The 21010-nt window shown below is 42.0% G+C and overlaps 1 protein-coding gene across 2 annotated transcripts in view; it reads left to right on the plus strand.

Annotated features, from left to right (window-relative positions):
- The window catches only part of PCSK6 (proprotein convertase subtilisin/kexin type 6), a 219952-nt gene that overhangs the window by 55631 nt on the left and 143311 nt on the right, over nucleotides 1–21010 (plus strand). For both annotated transcript variants that reach the window (XM_006901327.1, XM_006901328.1), the window contains exon 6: nucleotides 8645–8857. In XM_006901327.1, the coding sequence (XP_006901389.1) occupies nucleotides 8645–8857 (213 nt within the window). The remainder of the gene's footprint in view (nucleotides 1–8644; nucleotides 8858–21010) is intronic.

The raw sequence follows: 21010 nt of genomic DNA on the forward strand, positions 1-21010 counted from the left end.
TATATATTTATACTTTATTTTACTCTCATAGTTGTTGATGATTTGCAGGACCATATGTCCACAATTAAGGAAGCTGAAGGCCATGTTCCACCCCCACAATGGCAGCTAATGCAATGGTTAGAAAAGCCAATGTTCAAGAATTCTGACATCCCATGTAGTATCAGGAGATTGTGGGTATTTTTAAAAAGAAAATAAAATAAATAGCATTTCTTTCTATCTTATGCCACATAAGAGAATAAGCTCTATTTCACAATTCTCTTGTTGTAAATACCATGATTTTTTTGCTGTTTCCAGCTGTTATTGTTTATTATTGTTATTGTTGTTAGATGCTGTCAAGTTGAATATGACTCACAGGAACCCAATGAACAGCTGACCTGAACCCTGCCCTATCCTGTGCCATCTTCATAATCTCTGACACTCTTGAGCCCATTGCTGAAGTCAGCTTGTCAATCCATCTCATTGGGGTTCTTCATCTCCTTTACTTACCTTCCATCTTTCCAAGCATGATATCTTTTTTAAAGGAATAGCCTTGTCTAGCTACACATGCAAAGTATGAAAGAGGAAGCTTCACCATCCTTGCCTCCCAGGAGCACTCTGCCTGCATCTTCTCCAAGATATATCTGTTTATTCTCTTGGCAGTCCATAGGATTTTCAGTACACGTCTCCAGAACCACAACTCAAAAGAATCTAGTCATTAATTTCCAATATTAATTTCCTATAATGGATTATGATAATTTATCTCTTAAAAATGCCCCTGTGCTCTCTGCCACTCCTCCCCACCCTGCACTATGAGACTGGTTTGCTCTTCTCCCTGAGGGGTGCAGGATGCTCCACAAGTATGAGATGGCAAGTGGCTTCCTCTTTGGTGCCTTCTTTGCCTTAGATTACTAAGATCATCATGACTGAAAGTGGCATGTCTGTGCTGGTGGCCCACAAAGCTTAAGGGTCACCCTGACTCTGGGAATATGTTATTTTCTAAGAATAATAGTAAAGGAAGAGGGGAAATGCAGACACACATTGCAGCATCTAGACTCGCTCATGCTTGGAACACAAGGCAGCTTCCTTTTATCCCTGTTGGAAATACAAAAACTGCTCCAGTCAGGATTGTGAATCACTCATATATAGTTCTGAGCATGAAGCTGCCAGACTAAACAAATCTGGTCTGTCGAACACTCTCCTTCTGAGTCACATGATCTAACTCTCAATGACAATTATGTGGTAATGGTGATTCTGTGAGATTCCTGCCTTCCACATACAAGAACCATGACCAGTACACCTCAAGCACAGTGCCTCCCATCCATCAGTGACAGTCTATATTTGTTGTGAGCTTCCATACAGATTTGGAAGAAAAGAATGGTGATCTACGAAGCCAGGCAGTGAGCACCCTGTGGTTGCAATGCTCGGATTTGCAGTCATGTGCTAGGATGGCACAGCACTTCCCTTCCTTCCAATGTCAGATCACCACCAGATCGAAGACCATTCAGTGCAGCTAGCAAGAAGAATGAAGCTAAATCACTTATGGTATTTTTAGCAATCATTTGTTTTCAAAATCCTCAGGAGAATTAAAAACTGGAATTATAATGCTGTTCTTAAGCTAAAGAAACTAGTGAACAAATTCAAATTGTGAATTGCAATACTTAAGGATATTATGGGCAGAATATTTAACGATTGAGGAATCATTAAAAGAAAAATTAAGGAGTATACAGAGACACTGAACCAAAAAGAACTAGCTGACACAGAAGAATTTCAAGAAACAGCATATCATAAAGAGACTATGGAGATAAAGGAGGAAGCTCAAGACCCTTGAAGGAATTGGCATAAAACAAGGCCCCAGGAACTGATGGAATACCAATTGATATTTTTCATCAAACAGATGTAGCTATGGATGTGCTCACCAAGTTGTGCCAAGAAATCTGAAGGACAACCACCTGGCCAACTGACTGGAAGAGATCCACATTTTATTCCCATTCCAAAACAAGATGACTTGATAGAATGTGGAAATTATTGAACAATATCACTAATATTGCACTCAGACAAAATCCTGCTGAATACTATCCATGAACGACTGGAATAGTATATTGACAGAGAACTACCAGAAATACAAGCTGAATTTAGAAGAGGCTGTGGCACTAGAAACATTACCGACACTGTCAGATAGATCTTGCAAAAAGCAAAGAGTACCGAAGGGATATCTATCTGTGTTTCATTGACTATGCAAAGGCATTTGATTGTGTGTATCACAACAAATTGTGGCTAACCTTGAGGAGAATAAGAATCTCAGAACCCTTGATTGTGCTCATGTGAAACCTATACTCAGACGAGGAAGCAGTCCTTAGAACAGAGCAAGGGAACACTGCATGGTTCAGAATCAGGAAAGGAGTGCAGCAGGGATGCATCTTGTCTCCATATCTTTTCAATCTATATGCAGAACAGATCATTGGGGAGCCTGGGCTTTATGAGGAGGAGTATGGCAACAGGATTGGAAGAAGACTCATCAAGAACCTACGTTATGCATGTGACACAATCTTGCTTGCTGAAACTGAAGAGGTCCTGAAGTGCTTGCTGCAGAAGGTCAAGGACTATAGTCTTAAATATTAACTGAAGCTCAACATGAAGGAAAAAATTATTCTTTAGAGGGGTGATAATGGGTGGGGTATGGTGGGTTAATCATACTGTCTCAGAATTTGATGAGTGGAGGGAGGGATGAGTAAAGGTAAGGAGAAATATCTGGTGTGAAAGGCAATGTATAAAAACTTTGTATTTAAACCACTATATAATAAAATTTTTATTAAAAAAAGAAAACAAAGATTCTTACCACTGGGCCAATTGGAAGCACAGTGATAGATGGAGAAGAGATTGAGGCTGTTAACAATTACAGCTTGCTCAGTCAGGAAATAAGAAGACAAATTGCATTGGAAAAATCTGCTGTCTGGGACCTCTCCAGAGCACTAAGAAGGAAAAATGTCAGTCTAGAGACTAAGGCATGCCTGATCCAGGCCATGGTCTTTGCAGTCAGAGAGCTGGACAATGACTAAGGATGACAGAAGAAGAAGAATCGATGCCTTGAGTTGTGGTGCTGGAGAAGAGTCTTGAACATACCATGAACCACCAAGAAAACAGACAGATCTATCTTGAGTAGGGTGAAACCAAGTTTCTCCTTGGAGGCTTGGATTTTGAAGCTCCATTTCACATACTTTAAGGCATGTGGCCAGGAGGTAGCAATCCTTGGAGAAGGATACCATGCTTGGAAGGGTAGAGGGAGAGCGCAAGAGAAGAGCACCCCAGATGAGATGGATTGATTCAGTGGCCAGGGTAATGGGGGTAGGTGTGTCAGAGTCAGTTAGACTGGCTCAGAATTGGGCAGAGTTCAGAGCTGTTGTACATAGGGTAGCTATGTGTTACAGATGACTCAACAGCACATACAACAATGACAAAAATCCATTTTTGAAACCTCTTACCTGAATTAGAAACCTCTTACCTGAATTACAATTTTTTTTAGTTTTTTTTTTGAGCCATCTATTTGAATAAAGAGCTATTAAAAACAAAACAAACAAAAAAAAAAAGAATAAAGCTAAATTTAAGTTCAGAAAGGGTAGCTAAGTTACACTTGCTTTTTTTCCCCCACAGAAGACAGCTTTGGATAGCTTATCTTGCTGAACATCATCTTTTCTGTAAGGGGATTCCTAAAGAGAGACTAGGAACAGTATCTTGTTGGCAAGAGGCAAACAGTTATTTCTTTGTTCTGTTAGGGGTCTGCTTTGTACTAGTCAGTTGCCTGGTTCTGCCCCCCCTTAAGCCCAAGTAGACTAAACCTGTGTAAGACTCTGGAAAGTTACAAGCTGCAAAGGAGGGAGCTTTGTTTGCATCCCAGATTCCGAGGAGCAGCTGCTCCATCGAGCTTTCAGAGTGGAGACATTTGGGGGTTGGGGGATGTGATTCCCATCATCTCACAGTTTTGAGATATTAAACTTTTTTTTATTATTTTATTTTGTCATTCTGAAGTAAAATATGTCATACAGAGATACTTAAATGACAGCCGTCTAGATCTGTCACTGAAAATATTCCTGCAGATTTGATGATCAAACTAACTCATCCCCATCTGTTCCTCCTCTGCTGGCCCCATTTGTCACCAACATTCCATTTCCTGATAGTCTGATCTCAGTTTTTTGCAGAGCTCTGATGACATAGCCCTTCCGGACCAGAGTCCCAGTGGGCGATGATGATGGAGTGTTAGCAGATCTCTGATGACATAGTCCTCCAGGATCAGACTCCGTGAGCAATGGTAGTGCAGTGGTAGCAGACGTTAACTGTGTATGTAAGCATAAAGTAAAGACAATTAAAACTAAAAAGGAGGGCAATAAAAACCAAACCAAAAATAGTAAAAAGTTAAAAAAAAAAAAGCCATTTTTTACTAAGTGAAATAAACCAGACACAGAATGGCAAATACAGTGTGATTCTCCCTAATCCATCTACCTTCAGAACAACCTCTGCTCTCCAGGAGACTGACTCCTGGCTCATGGAACTTCTTGACTATCATCTTTATAGAGCAGATAACCAGGCATTTTGTAATGGTTGTAATAAGGGGTTTAAACTGCCAGCCTCTAGGTTATTGTTGTTTGGTGCCATCCGTCTGAGCACATCCATGGGGATGACACCATGAACAACAGATCAGAACCTTGTCGTCATGACCTCTGAAATGCTGGGACCCATTACTGGGTTCATAGCCAATTGCAAATGCTTCGTACAATCAGGGCCTTCCTGTGATTCTACTCATGTGAACTATCTAGAATGGGCAAATGTACAGAGAAGGGAAGTCTTACTGAGGACTGCAGGAGGCTGCAGGGAGGATTGTAAGGAGGTTGTGGGGATGACAGTGGGGAGGGCTGCAGGAGGCTAAGGGGAGGACTGCAAGGAGGCTGCAGGGAGGACTGTAAGGGGGCTGCAGAGAGGACTACAAGGAGGCTGAGGGGAGGAATGTTAAGGAGGCTGCAGCGAGGACTACCACCAGGGGCTGTGGAGAGGACTGTGAGGAAGCTGCAGGGAGGACTCCATAGAGGCTAAGGGGAAGCTCCTTGGAGGACTGTGGAAAGGACTTGGGGGAGCTGCGGGGAAGATTGCATGGAGGCTGTAGGGACGACTGCAAGGACACTGGGGATAGGACTATAAGGAGGCTGGGGGTAGGACTGCAGGGAGGCTTCAGGAAGCTCATTGCCTAATGTGCATAGAGTTTCTGCCTGGAATGATTTTAAAGTTTTAGAAAGAGATAGTGGTAATGGTTGTACAGAAGTATGAGTGCAATTAATGTAACTGGACTGTATGCTTCAAAATTTTGAATTGGCAAATATCATGTGGGAGTGAAGGGAAGCCGTCATTTAACATAAAACATCTCTCTCATATTGGTTCATAAAAAACCTTTTGCCGGGGAGCTCTAGTGGCCTAGTGGCAAGAAGCTGCAACTACAATCCCAGAGGCTCACGGTTCGAATCCACCAGATGCTCTGCCGGGAAAAGGAGGGACAATCTCCTGCTGTACCAGTCAGATCTGATTTGACGGTACACTCACACAAAAATAAAAAAAATTTAAAAAAAACCCTTTCTCCTTAAATAATCCAATAGAAAAATGGGCACAGGATATGAACAGGCACTTCACCGAAGACAACATTCAGATGGCTAACAAGCACATGAAGAAATGTTCAAAGTCCCTAGCTCTAAGACAGATGCAAATTAAAACAACTATGAGATATCATCTCACCCCCAGTCAAAATAGCAAAATTTAACAGAACACCAAGCAACAAATGCTGGCAAGGTTGTGGAGAAACTGGAACCCTTATTCACTGTTGGTGGGAGTGTAAAATGGTGAAGCCCCTTTGGAAAGCAGTATGGTGCTTTCTCAAAAAGCTGCAAATAGAGATACCATTTGACCCAGCAATTCCACTACTGGGAATATACCCCGAAGAGACCATAACTGACATCCAAGCAGATACATGCACACCCATGTTTATTGCAGCTTTGTTCACAATAGCAAAGAGTTGGAAACAAATTAAGTGCCCATCAACAAATGAATGGCTAGACAAGCTGTGGTATATTCACACAATGGAATACTACGCTGCATTGAAAAACAAGGAACTCATGCAATATTATTCAAAATGGTTGACTCTGGAGAACATTGTGCTGAGTGAAATATCTCAGTCACAAAAGGACAAATATTGCATGATGCCACTGTTGTGAAAGAGGACTGACCTTGGGGTTGGGGAGAGACTGAGTAAGATGGGTTCAAGAATGTATACTGCACTGAAACAGATGAGGGAGAAAACTGTTTAAAAGGGATATGTGATTAGGTATTTTTGTCATGACAGGAGTCTAGAGTAATGGCTACATGGTGGAGTGGACCTAGGGGAGGGTTTGTAAAACAATGAAAGTATTTTTCTTTTACTTTTCCAAGAGGGTAGTGTTCTAGGGGGAGGCTTGGATGGGGAGTAATGTGCAACAATGAATGAATGGAAATCCAAAGCCTCTGTGAATTTTTACTGAAATTAATAATAAATTTAAATATACTGAAATTAATAATAATTTTAAATGTGGAAAAAAACCACCTTCCTCCTGATTGATTGACTTAGTGACTGTAATATTAGCCTTAGGGAGATTATGAGCTTGGCTCAGGATAGGGCAAAGTTTGGAGTTGAAAAAAAGTGTTTGCCCTCAAGTGACACTCACTCCATAGTGGGAGTGACATTTTTGTGGTGAGCAATGAGTAATTGTTCCTCAGTAATGATGTTCTTCAACTCACTGATGAGCTCTCCTCTTGTTTGGATGACTTTGCTGGACATAAATGCTAGTTCAGCCTTGAGACAGACTTCCCTAGAGCTCTGACTATGGCTCTTGTGTATGAGGACTTGGAGTTAGGCATGCCATCCTCAGACACTCATACTGCTCTAGCACACTGGCTCCCACTGTCCTGCCCCAAGTGCCCAGGATCCCTTTCCAGGAAACCCTGTGTAAAGAATGGGGGACTAAGGGGGTCCTGCTGCCTGAGAAATGTCCAGGGTCCCTCATAGGCAGATGCTAGGTGGAAGGACTCAGCAATATGCCTATGTGACATCTTTCACTCTCTATGGCCACCCCTACCCCCACCTGCATCAGCTGTAGCTATTGGAAATGCAAACTCTTGGCCCACCCCACACTTGTTAAATCAGAATCTTCACTCCAACATTCCTCTGGGGATTCTTGAGCACATGCATGTTCAGAAGTATCTTTGATGCCCTTATGAAAACTCTGGAGCAGTTGTTGGCATTTCCACATTGTTCAGTGCAAGCTTGTGTACGGAGTTACGCATGAGGGAGCCTCAGGTGTCAGTGTCCTAGAGCTGACACTTGACGTTATATTTTGGCTTCTGTTCTAGAAGGCAGCTGCCCCTTTGAAGCCTTGAGTGCTCCTCTGAATGAAGCACTGTCAAGTTGAATAGCTGGAGGAGCCCAAGTCCCCCTCCTGTGGGTTCTATGGAGCAGCACCTCAGGTTGGAACAAAGTTAGGACAATGTTAGGACCAAACAGGCCAGGGGACCAGGGATCTGCATAAGCACTTGTCTGTGCACTGACTCTCCCATGGCTCACGGAGCAACTATACCTGCCCCGGAATGTGGACCTGGGACTCTCCAAGAAGGTGATTTGTATCCTTCCAGAAAACAGCAAGGACTTGGAGATTGCAGAACTGAAACATCTCTTTGTACTGGCCAAAGGTTGAACATACATACCCGTTTTCTTCCATGTGCTTTGGAAGCAAGGTCCTTGGTAAGGATGCCAGCTAATGTCAGTATGGGCTGAGCCCAGTTCTCGGTGGAGATGGTGTTGGCACTGTCCCCAGGAGCTGGGCCTATCTATACACAGCCAGTGAGTCTACTCATGTGAACTGAATGTGGACCAGTCGACTTGGTCTCCTATTTGTTCACGGCTGAGCCTGACACCTGAGTGCACCCTGGGCCCTGTGAAGTCTTGGGTCCTCCTAATGTCAAGTAGAAAGAGCCTGTACTCCCCTTCAAACATTTCTTTTCTGTGTCTAGTCTTGCAAACCAAAGCCTACTCACAAGTGGAGGGTGGCCTTGGCTTCACCTTGAGACCTGATTGTTCATTACTCCCCAAGGATGGGGCTGCAGGAATTCTGGTAGGACATAGGAAGCTGCCATGGGCCAACTGCACCAGAACCCTTCTTACCTAGTCATTCTTTGCGCAGAATTCACTCTCCCATCCTACTTTCAGAATTCACATTTTCTGTAAACTTCATTCTCTTCCCACAGGGCCAGATCTTTCAGTCCAGAAAAGTTGAAGTGATAAAGTCATACATCATGTATCTTCTCAGACATGTGACATGGCTTGGTCTTTTTATTCTACATTATGGTAGTACCAATTGCAGGCATTGTTTTGGAGTTGTACTATTACATCTGTCCCATTGATGTTTGTGTGAGGGGGTCTTGCTAGGCCCTCCTACACTAAGGTCCAGTGTGAAGGCTGCTACCTCTGGCCAAAACAACTGAGCTGAATGCAATGTTTGAATCCCTCCTTCCCTCTGTGCCAGAATTTCACTGGAGATTCCAGGCCATATGCAGTCCACTTTTGTGGCCCTGAGTGATATATGCTTCTCCTCCCCTCTAGGGCCGGCAGGGTCTGGGGTCCATTTTTGTCTGGGCATCCGGCAATGGTGGGAGAGAGGGTGACCACTGTTCCTGTGACGGCTACACCAACAGCATCTATACCATCTCTGTAAGCAGCACCACCGAGAATGGCTACAAGCCCTGGTACCTGGAGGAGTGTGCATCCACACTGACCACCACCTACAGCAGCGGCGCCTTCTATGAGCGGAAAATAGTGAGTGAAATTGGCGAGTGGGATTCTTGGGGTGCAGCTGGTTAACACATCCACTGCTAATGAAAAGTTTGATGGCTCACCTTCGCCCAAAGGCATTGTGAGAGAAAGGTGGCCGCTTAAAAGTGAGTCTCTGGGACACAAGGTGCACTGAGCTGTGATCCGTGGCATCTGGAGATTTGCTGGTTTGTTTTTTAACTAGAGAGTAAATGGCCTGCATCCCAGCCTTTTGGCAATGCACTTCTTTTCCTCCTAACAAAAAATGAATGAGCTCCTCCAGGGTGAACTCCTGGGGCTCATACCTGATCCTCAACTCCAGTTTCACTCATCAGTGAGCTAGTTAGTAAATCCCAAGAGCAACCCCAATCCCTGATCATCCTTCACAGATCCTGCCTCTCTCATCATTACATAAAAATGTCAGCAAAGAGCCCTGGTGGTCCAGTGGCTAAGTACTCAACTGCTGAATGAAAGGTGAGTCGAACAAAGCCAGCAGCCATTCATTCCACAGAGAAGAATGTGACGTCACCCTTATAAGGTGCGCACTTCTGGGAACTGCATGAGACAGTTTCTGTCTCAAGGGCCACTAAGGAGTCTCTGTAAATCAGAATATTTTTAACTGTTTGAGTGTGTGGGTGGCATTTATTCTTTCTTCCTTATATACTTTGCTATTTTAGAAAGAGGAGACCATTGCAAGTCTAAAACAACTCCAAATTCCATTTCATAGTCATGAAGTTGGCTTTTAGACATTTTAACAATGAGGCCTTGGAGCTGGCCAGCCATGACGTCATTCTGTAACTCACTGGCATCTTTTCAGTTCTTCTGTCTGCTGGCTACTTCTGTAAACACGGCTTAGACAGGCACTTTCCCATGTTTTTGCGGCACACAGGCACATGGGCTTCCTGGCCTCTGCTTCTCTCTGCTCTAGTGAGAGGTCAGCAGTGGCTGCTGCATGCCAGTCGGGCAGAGGCCAGAGGCAGAATGCTCCGCAGTTTGTGTCAGCTATTATTAGTCTTTTCTATTAGATCACTTACCCAGGGCAGGCAGCTGAGAATCTGAATAGTATATGTGCATTTAAAAACCTCAGTCATCGGGGCATAGACTTGACAGAACCTGATAAAACAAACACTTATGTCAAAACCTTACAGAAGTCTCCTGGTGAGCAGGGGCAAGCCTGAAGTATATGAACCTGGGAGTGGGGTTTGGTGCTTGATTTGCTTAATCAACCGTGTGTGTGAGTGTGTGTGTGTGTGTGTGTGTGTGTGTGTGTGAGAGAGAGAGAGAGAGAGAGAGAGAGAGGGAGGGAGGGAGGGAGGGAGGGAGCACACAGCAAGAGCGAGTGCAAGACCAAGGTGCGGGAGGGGAGAAGGAAGATACTTCTTTTGAAAGAGAATCTGGATTTTGACACTTGGGAAGTTATTCTGAAAGTCTTCACACATGGTCTGCTTAGCCTTGTAGTTATGGGTGCCATAGTAACCTCCCGCTGCAATAGCAAGAATGCTGTGAGTTGGTAGTTTCACCAAACAGAAATTCCTTTTCTCCTTGTTGAGGAAGCTCTACGTCTGTGTTCAGGTGCTCTTAGGAAGGCTTTCCCTGTGAGCTCAAGAAGGCAGCCCCTTCTCTGACCCTCACTGGCTGCTCCTCAGTGGTTTGGCAGCTGTTTCTTCCTCTATTTAGTCACCTGCTTATTTAATTTCTTTCATATCTCAGAAAGGATTAATTTAAGACACATCTTACACTAATCCTGACACATAACCATAACAAAAGCAACTTATTCACCAATGGGAGAATACCCAAAACCAAAGCCACACTCACTGCCTTACACTTGTCCCCCACCCATGGCAACCCTCTAGGTAGAGTTTCTAAGGCAGCAAATCTTCGTTGGAGGAAACAATCTTTGTCTTACAGTGCAGCTGCCACAGCTCAGCACATTCCACAACACACCACGCTATTGTTGTTATGTTCTATAGAGTTAGCAATGACACATCATGACCCTATGAGGAAAGGCTCTGAATCTTGTCCTTTAACTGAGCCAACTTCACAATCTCTGACACACCTGACCCCATTGCCACTGTATTAATCTGTCTCATCCAGGGCCGTCTTCTCCTGTACTGACCCTTCCAAGCATGAAGTACTCCTCCAAGGCCCCTCATAGCAACATGCCCAAGTATGTGAGATTGACTTTCAAAATCCTTGCCTCCAAGGAGCCACCTATTTCACCCTCTCCAGGACAGACTTATTTGTTCACTTGGCCATCCATGGTATGTGCAGTACTCTTCTCCAGAACCACAGCTCAAAGGCACCAATTCTTCTGTCTTCCTTAGTTATTGTCCAGCTTTCTGCTGCATAGCAAGCAATTGAGAAGACAGAAGCTCTTTAAATGAGAGTATGTGTTGTTGTTGTTGTTGTTGTTGTTGTTAAGTTCATGTCAAGTAGAGAATGACTCATAGCGACCCTATGAACAACAGATCTGAACCTTGCCGTATCCTGTGCCATTATCACTATCTCTACCATTCTCAAACCTATTGTTACAGTCACTGTGTCAATCCATTTAGTTGAGAATCTCCCTCTGTTCCTCCATCTTTTCCCAAGACTCGTCCCTCTTGGCAACATGCCCAAAATACATGAGAAGTTTTACCATCCTTGCCTTTTAGAAGAAACCTGTACTTCCTCTAAGACAGATTAATTTGTTCTTTAGGCAGTCCATGGTATGTATATTCAGTATTCTTCAATAGTGTCACATTCAAAAACATCTAAAAGCATTCCCTATTCATTGTACTGCTTTCAGATACATAGGAAGCAGCTGAAAATACTGTGACTTCCATCAGGCACACTTTAATCTTAAACTGATATCCTTATTCTTTAACACTTTGAAAAGCTTCTTGAGAGCAGATTTTTCCCAATGCAGTACACCTTTTGATTTCTTGACTTCTCCTATCATATTATTATGGATCTCATAATCTAATCAAATATCTAAGTTGATGACAACTTAGATATTTTCTCCATTTATCATAATCTCCAGCCGTTTTTTAATGATCTTCAACAGTATTTTGCTAGCATGTGATATCACAGTGATACTGTTTGATAATATCCACATTCAGCTGGATCACCCTTCTTGGGAATAGGAACAAATATGGATATCTTCCAATTCATTGCCGGACAGCCATCCTCCAAATTTCCTAGCATAGGCTGGTGAGTCTATACAAGACTGCATCTGTTAATTGAAACAAGTCAATTGATATCCCATCGATTTCTGGGACTTTATTTTTTTGCCAATGCCTTCAATGCAGCTTCCACTTCCTCTTTCATTACCTTTGGCTCCTGTTCATAATGGTACTTTTTGGAATTTTTCAGTGTAAATCAATTCTTTCTGATACAGTGGCTCTGTGTATTTGCTCCATCTTCTTGTGATGCTTTCTGGGTCATTCAATCAATACATTGCCCATAGCATCTTTCAACATCACAACACGAAGCCTAAATTTATTTTTTAGTTCTTTCAGCTTGAGAGATACAATTACAGCTCTCTGCGCATTCCACCATGTCCTTTGAAATTGTCTGTTCAGCTCCTTCGCTTCGACATGTTTTCCTTTAGATTTGTCTTTTTGATGTTCCAAGTGCAATCTGTAGAGTCTCTTTTGACATCTGTTTAGATTTTTTCTTTCTCCTCTGTTTTTGTAATGACCTTTTCCTCTCTTCATGGTTGATATCATCCCACAACTCATCTGGTCTTCTATCATTGGTGTTCAATACCTCAAACCTATTAAGATGATCATGAAATTCTGATGGAATTTATTCAAGATCATATCTTCATTCCTGTGGACACATTTTTGTTTTCTCTGGCCTCAATATGAACTTGCATATGAGTAATTGATAATCTGACCCACAGTCTGTCCTGTTTGACTGTTGATATTGAGCTTCTCCAATGATTTCTTCCACAAATGTAGTCAATCTGATTTCTATGCCTCCCCCATTGGGTGAAATCCACATGTAAAGTCATCTTTTGTGATGATTTGAACAAATCATTGTAAATACAAGATTCAATCATTTTATTTGCAGCTTCATTTCTATCACCAAGCCCATATTTTCCAACTATTATTCCTTCTTCATTGTTTCCTACTTTTACATCTCAATCACCAGTTAACATTAATGCATTCTGATTGCATGTTTGGTCAACTTCAGACTTCCAAATTTGGTAAAAATTCTCAATTTCTTCCTGTTTGGCACTAGATGTTGGAGCGTACACTTGCATAATAATAATATTAATGGGTCTTCCTTGTATGCAGATGGATATTAACCTATCACTCACAACACTGTATTTCAGAATAGAACTTGAAATTGTGGTGTGTTTTTTTTTAAACAATGAATGCAACACCATTCTTCTTCTGTTTTTCACAATATATCTTTGTTTTCTTGATGTTGAGCTTCAGGTCCTCCTCAGTTTTCAGCAAGCAGGGTTGTGTCATCTGCATAAAGCAGGTTATAGATGAATCTTCCACCAATTCTGATGCCATATTCCTCCTCATATAGCCCAGCATCCCGGATGATCTGTTCTGCATACAGACTGAAAAGGTATGGAGACAGAATACATCCCTGGAGGATACCCTTCCCGATTTTGAACCATGCAGTGTCTCCTTGCTCTGTTCTGATGATTGCCTCTTTGTTCAAGTATAGGTTTCACATAAGCACAATCAAATATTCTGGGATTCCCATTCTTCTTAGAGTGAGCCACAGTTTATTGTGATCCACACCGTCAAAAGCCTTTGCATAGTCAATGAAATACAGATAGACATTCGTCTGGTACTCTCTGCTTTCTGCCAAGATCCATCTGACATTACTTATAATAGCCCTAGTAGCACGGCCTCTTCTAACTCAGCCTGCATATCTAGCAGTTCTCTGTTGACATGTTGTTCCAGTCATTTTTTAATAATTTTCAGCAGAATTTTGCTTGCTTGTGATATTAATGATATTGTTCAATCATTTCCACACTCTATTAGGTCACCCTTCTTTGGAATGGGAACATATATTGATCTCTTCCAGTCATTTGGCCAGGTGGCTGTCCTCCAGATTTCTTTGCACAACTTCGTGAGCACATCCAGGGCAGCGTCTGTTTGTCGAAATATGTCAATTGGTATGTCGTCAACTCCTGGAGCCTTGGGTTTTTGCCAGTTCTTTCAGAGAAACTTGAACTTCCTCCTTCATGACCATAGACTCTTATGTTGTTCCATGAAATTCTTCTGTGACAGCCAATACCTTCTGGTACATTGACTCTGTATACTCCTTCCATCTTCTTTTAATGCTTCTTGGTATTGCCACTTGTGGCTTGAATTTGTTTTTCCAATTCCTTCAGCTTAAGAAATGCTGGATGAATTCAGCCCTTTTGATTTTCTGACTCCAGCTCTTTGCACACTGGGTCTATTGGCAGCATCATTATGGGTGGTGAAGAGGTTTAGATTGTTGTTTTAGTTTGCTTGATTCCACAATCAACATTCTTGGTGCCAGCAGGCAGGAAATTGAGAGACAAATTGAATTGGGAACTCAGCGGTCAGGGACCTCTCCAGAGTACTGAAGAGCAACAATATCAGGCTGGAGACTAAGGTGTGCCTGATACGGGCCATAGTCTTTGCAATTGCATGCTATGCATCAGAGAGCTGGACAGTGACTAGGGATGATAGAAAGAGAATTAATGCTTTTGAGCTGTGGTGCTGGAGAAGAGTGTTGAACATACCGTGGACTACTAGGAGAACAAATAGGTTCATCCTAGAAAGGGAGACAAGGATTCTGAAGCTTCAGCTAACATACTTTGGGCATGTTGGAAGGAGGGACCAGTCCTTTCAGAGGGACATCATGTTTGGGAGGGTGGAGAGACAGTGCAAGAGAGGAAAACCCTCCATGAGACGGATCAGTTCAGTGATTGGAAGTAGGTGTGTTTGAGACAGTGAGGTTGACACAAGACAGAGCAAGGTTTAGGGCTCTTGTACATTGGATTGCTATGAGTTGCAAGCGACTCGATGGCGCATAACAACAACAAGAAGCATGATATATGATACACAGTGCATAAACAGCGAATTTCCAGAAGTTCAAGTGGGATTTAGAAGAGGCCATGGGTCCTGGCTGAAAGTAAGGAATATGAGAAGAATGTCTATTTGTGCTTTATTGACTGTGTAAAGGCATTTGACGGTGTGGATCTTGACAATTGTGGCTGGCATTGAGAAGAATGGGAATCCCAGAGCACTTGATTGTGCTCACGAGGAACCTTCACCTGGAGCAGGAGGCTGTTGGTGTGAATGGAGTAAGGTTGGGAAGGGAGTGCATCAAGGTTGTATTCTATCTCCAGACCTGTTCAATCTCTGTGCTTAGTAAATTACCTGAGAAGCTGGATGGTGAATAGGAATGTGGCATCAGGATTGGAGGGAGATTCATCAATAAACTGTGTTATCCAGATTACACAGTTTTATCATCAATAAACTGTGTTATGCAGATTACACACTCTTACTTGCTCAAAGTGAGGAGAATTTGAAGCACTTGTAGTGGAAGATCAAAGAATGCAACCTTCAGTATGCTCCATCTCAATATTAACAAAACAAAGATTCTTTCCACTGGTCCAATAGGCAGTGTCATGATTGATGGAGACGAGATTGAAACTGTCAACAGCTTCATCCTGCTTGGATCTACAATTAACACCCTTGGTATGAGCAATTAGGAAATAAGAAGATGCACTACAATGGGGAAAATTAGCAGTTAGGGACCTCTCCAAATTATTGAGAAGTAATGATGTCAATTTGAGCACTAAGGTGCGTCTGATTCAGGCCATAGTCTTTTCATTTACTAGCTATGCATCCAAGACCTGGACAATGAATAAGGATGGCAGAAAATGAATTGATGCCATTGAGCTGTGGTGTTGGAGAAGAGCACTCAACATTCCATGGATGGCCAAGAAAATGAATAGATAGGTCTTGGGAAGGGTGCAGCTGAAGTACTTTTTGGAGGCAAGATTAATGAGGCTTCGCTTCAAATACTTTGGCCATATTGCCAGGAGTTGCTATTCCCTGGAGAGGGACATGATGTTGGAAAAGGTGGAGGGTCAGCGAAGGAGAGGAAGACCCTCAACCAGGTAGATTGACAAGGTGACTGCTGCAATGGGCTCTTGTGTTTCAGGAAGTGTGAGGAAGGCACAGGACAGGAGTAGGTTTAGATCTTTAGTTCATAGGGTCGCTATGAATCATACTCGACTCAATGGCACCTAACAACTATAACAACATCATGATCTCTATCTACATAATTTTTGTTTTCTTGATGTTAAGATGTTATCCATATTGGAGGATATATTCTTTGATCTTATGCAGTAAGTACTTTAAGTCTTCTTCACTCTACAAGCAAGGTTTTGTCATCTGCATAAAGCAGGTTCCTTATTAGTCTTCCTCCAGTCCTGACACCACATTCTTCTTCATATAATTCACCTTCGTGAATGGTTTGCTCGGTATACAGATTTAATACATATGGAAAATGGATACAATGCTGACCTACACCTTTCCTGTTTGTAAACGATGCAGTATTCCTTTGCCCTATTCAATTAACTGCTTCTTAATCTATGTAAAAGTTTTGCCAAGTGTTCTGGGATTCTCATTCTTCTTGATATTATCCATAATTTGGTAATTTTTGCCTTTTTAAAAAAAGAATTATTGGGTTGCTTATAATTATATATCATTCATGTATATGGTGTCTTGTACATGAACTTTGTGTTTTTATGCACTCGTGCATTATATTTTATATAACTTATTGCCATTGATTTGTTCCTTTATCAGCCCATCTTCTCAAGACCCCTTTGAACCTTTCCCATTATTTCACCCCCTCTCCACCCACTAACCTCTGCTAGCCCAGTGATTTTCCCCCTTCCTCTATTTCTGCCTCCTTTTTCTCCTTTACCTTTTAAATACTTAAATATATCTTACTCAGTTATTTACTCAGTTATCTTCCTGTTTTTACAATAGTGTGGCCTTGTACAATATTAGTCCTTCTTTGTTATAACCCATACATTCAATTGTATTTGTATAGTCAATAAAACACAAGTAAAACTACTCTGATAATTTCTATTATCAGCCAAGATCCATCATAAATCACAATGATATCCCTCCTTCCATGACCTATTCTGAATTCAGCTTGAAGTTCTGGAAGTTTCTTCAGCAAGATTATACTTGAATATGGTATTAAAGAGAAAATTCTGATGCTTTAATCATAAGAAACTGTGCTGCATTTGCACATTCTTTTGTATCAACTTTGTTTTTTAATGGAACAAATATGGATTTATTCCAATCAGTTGACCTGGTAACTTTCTAGATTTCTTGGCATAGCCTAATGAACAGGTCCAGTTCTGCATATATTTGTTGAAACACTTCAGCTGGTTTTCCGTTTGCTCCTGAGGCCTTGTTTTTTACCAGAGCTTTCAGTGCAGCTTTAACTTTGTTGTCCATTGTCATTGGTTCTTGATTATATGATACTTCCTGGAATGATTCTGTGTGAACCAATTTATTTTGATAAAGTGACTATATGTATTCCTTTCATCTTATTTTGTTGTTCCCTTCATCATTCAATATTGTACCAAATAAAATTTTCAGTATTCAACTCAAAACTTAAATCTGTTTTTCAGTTCTTTTTGATTGAGAAATGCTGAGCCTGTTCTTCCCTTTTGGTTTTCTAATTCAGCTCTTGTACATGTCATTATAATACTTTTCTTTATCATCTTGAGCTACCTTTTGAGACAGGATTACAGAGGTAAGAATTACAACACATATTTTAAGGGAACAAAATTCAACCCACAGTTATTCTGGCCTTAAATTTCCCAAAGTTCATGTCCTTCCTGAATGTGAAACACACTATATCATCCCAAAGGTCTGCAATCAACTCCAAGTCCCAAATCTCACCTTCTGAATAAGTGAAATCAAATACTGATGAGATTCTAGGCACAGTCCTTCTTGAAGCAAATGGCTCATGAAATGTAAACTTGTAAAATTTTGATTACTCACTCTGTTTGCAGAGTATAATGGTGGAACAGATATGTGGTTGACATTTCTGTGATTATGTGAAAAAACTGGAAGGAAATAAAGGAAGTTGTAGTTGTTGTTATGTGCCATCAAGTCTCCTGCTACTCATAGCAACCCTATATAAAAGCCCTAAACCCTGCTCTATCCTGTGCCAATCTTACTGTCTTTATTTAGCACTCTTACCTCCATTACCTCAGTAAGTGAATCAATTAATTTCGAGGGTCTTCCTCTCTTGCACTGTCCCTCCACCCTCCCAAACATGACATCACTCTTCAATGACTGGCCCCTCCTTGCAATATGTCCAGAGTATGTCAGATGAAGCTTCAGAATCCTTGCCTCCAAGGAACAGCCTGGTCTTACCCTCTCTAGGACAAACCTGTTTGTCCTCCTAGCAGTCCATGGTATAGTCAGTATTCTTTTCTAGCACCACAACTCAAAGGCATCAATTTTCCTTCTATCATCCCTAGTCATTGTACAGCTCTCTGATGTATAGCAAGTGATTACAAAGACCATAGCCTTTTCAGGTGCACCTTAGTCTCCAGACTGACATTGCTGCTCTTCAGTATTTTGGAGAGGTCTCTGACAACAGACTTTATCAATGCAATTTGTCTTTTAATTTCCTGGCTGCTAGTACCAAGAGTTTTGATTATGGAGCCAGGCAAACTGAAGCTGTTAACAATCTCAATTTCTTTACCATCTATCATGATGCCCAATGGTGAGAATCTTTGTTTTTCTTGATGTTGAACTTCAGTCTATATTTAAGTCTGTAGTCCCTTGACCTTCTGCAGCAAATGCTTCAGGTCCTCCTCAGTTTAAGCAAGCAGAGTTGTATCCTCTGCATAATGCAGACTGCTGATGAATCTTCCCTCAATCCTGATGCCACATTTCTTCTTCTAGAGCCCAGCATCCCAGATAATCTGTTCTGCATATAGATTGAAAAAGAAAGGAGAGAGTGCACATTCCTGGAGTACACTCTTCCCAATTTTGAACCATGCAGTGTTTCCTTGCTCTGTTCTGACCACTGTCTCTTGGTCCAAGTATTGGTTTCACATAAGTATGATCAAGTGTTCTGGGATTCTCATTCTTCTCAGAGTCAGCCACAGTTTGTTGTGATCCACACAGTCAAATGCCTTTGCATAGTCAGTGAAGCACAGATAGATATTCCTCTGGTACCCTCTTCTTTCAGCCAAGATCCATCTAACATTAGCTATAATATCCCTAGTACCACAGCTTCTTCTAAACCCAACCTGCACTTCTGGCAGTTCTCTGCTGGGATGCAGTTCCATTCAGTTTTGGATACTTTTCAGCAGAATCTTGCTTGCATGTTATATTAATGATATTGTTCAATAATCTCAGCACTCTGTAGGGTCACCTTTCTTTGGAATGGAAATAAAGGATAATGGTCACTAAATCAGTGTCAAACCCAGCAAAATGAAAATTTGGGAATGTAACTCCCAAAGTTTGTAAAGAATTCTATTTTTTTAGGACCATCTGGACAAGTGTCCTGTCATCCAGACTCTGGCTGTACACCACATTCTCTGGGTTCTGGCAGAGCCCATTTGACCTTGGGCTTGTGATTCACTTTCCAGGCCCACTGGGATGGCAGCTTAGCCCCTTGGCCTTGGGCAGCTGCGTTCTCCCATTGATCTCACTCCATCTGATCAACAACCCTACAGCCTTGAACCCAGCAGGCCCTGTTCTCCTGCCTCTCAAGCATGGCAGCTTTGTCCGCCTTTGAGCTGTAACCTCACTACCTCCACCCTGGAAGAAATTCCATGAAGATCTGTCTCTTTGAAACTTAAAAGGTCTTGTCCCTCTCCTTGACCCTGTTGAAACCTAGCAGGTCGCAGTTCAACCTTTTCCAAAGGACTTTTCCTTACCTGCTTTTCATGTTCCTTCCAATAATTCTTTTGATCTCTAAGCTCTTCTAGGGATCGTCCTTTTCTTTTCTTTTCTTGGAAGACAGCAGATATAACTCCCTTGATCTATTTCCTGTGTATAGAATTCCAAGAGGCATTCTTTCCTTTCATTCTCTTTCTGTCTCATAAAGTCTCAGCTGATGGGTTTTTCTGTGCTAGTTGGCTAGATATATCTGCCACAGGCATATTGTATAGTCTCATTTTTGGTAAATATTCAAAGACATGTGTCCTTAATTTGTACAACAGCATTTTCCTGATCTTTAAGGGGTTTTTTTAATTAGCTTGTTTTATAAGTCTCTCTCACTGATGTCTTTGAACTGTGGTATTGGAGACAGTGATTAAGATCCCATGGACTGTCAAAAGAACAAACAGATATGTCTTGGAGAGGATTGGGCAAGAGTGCTCCTTGGAGTCCAAGATGATAAAACTTTGTCTCACATACTTTGGGCTTCTTGCTAGAAGAGGTTATTCCTTAGAGAAGGACATAATGCTTGGGAAAGTATAAGGACAGCAAAAGAGAGGAGATCTTCAACTGCAGCACTGGCTCAAATGTGTATGGCATAGGATAGGACAGGGTTCACATCTGTTATTCATAGAGTTGCTATGAGTTGCACTCAATGCAACAGCACCTAACAACAACAGCAGCTTTCCTTTCCATTTTACTATAAATAGCAAGGAGAAAGCATGTGACCTCTAAGATCTTGCTTAAAAATCTCCTCAGCGAGAGTTCGCTGCAACCATGGAGCAGGCACCTTCTGAGGCAGAGCGGCAGTTGCAACCTGCATCTGAGGAGCCCCTCGGTTACCCCGACACTGAGCTGGAGGCTGTGGTGATTAAGGAGGCTGAGGGGGACCTGGAAGAGGGTTCTGAGGACCGCACGATGACAGACAGTAATTTTTGGTTGAAGAAGATAGAAATCAGTGTTTCGGAAGCAGAAAAGCGAACTGGAAGAAATGCCATGAACATGCAAGAAACATACACTGCTTACCTCATTGAAACAAGGTCAGTTGAACATATTGATGGTCAGAGTGTCCTAACAGACTCACTATGGAGGCGATATAGTGAATTTGCGTTGTTGAGAAACTACCTTTTAGTTTTCTATCCACATATTGTTGTGCCACCTCTACCAGAGAAAAGGGCAGAGTTTGTTTGGCATAAACTATCTGCTGACAACATGGATCCGGATTTTGTGGAAAGACGAC

The sequence above is a fragment of the Elephantulus edwardii genome, unplaced genomic scaffold (assembly GCF_000299155.1).
Source record: "Elephantulus edwardii isolate Elephantulus edwardi_28Jun2011 unplaced genomic scaffold, EleEdw1.0 scaffold00319, whole genome shotgun sequence".
In the NCBI taxonomy this organism is placed as follows: Eukaryota; Metazoa; Chordata; class Mammalia; order Macroscelidea; family Macroscelididae; genus Elephantulus; species Elephantulus edwardii.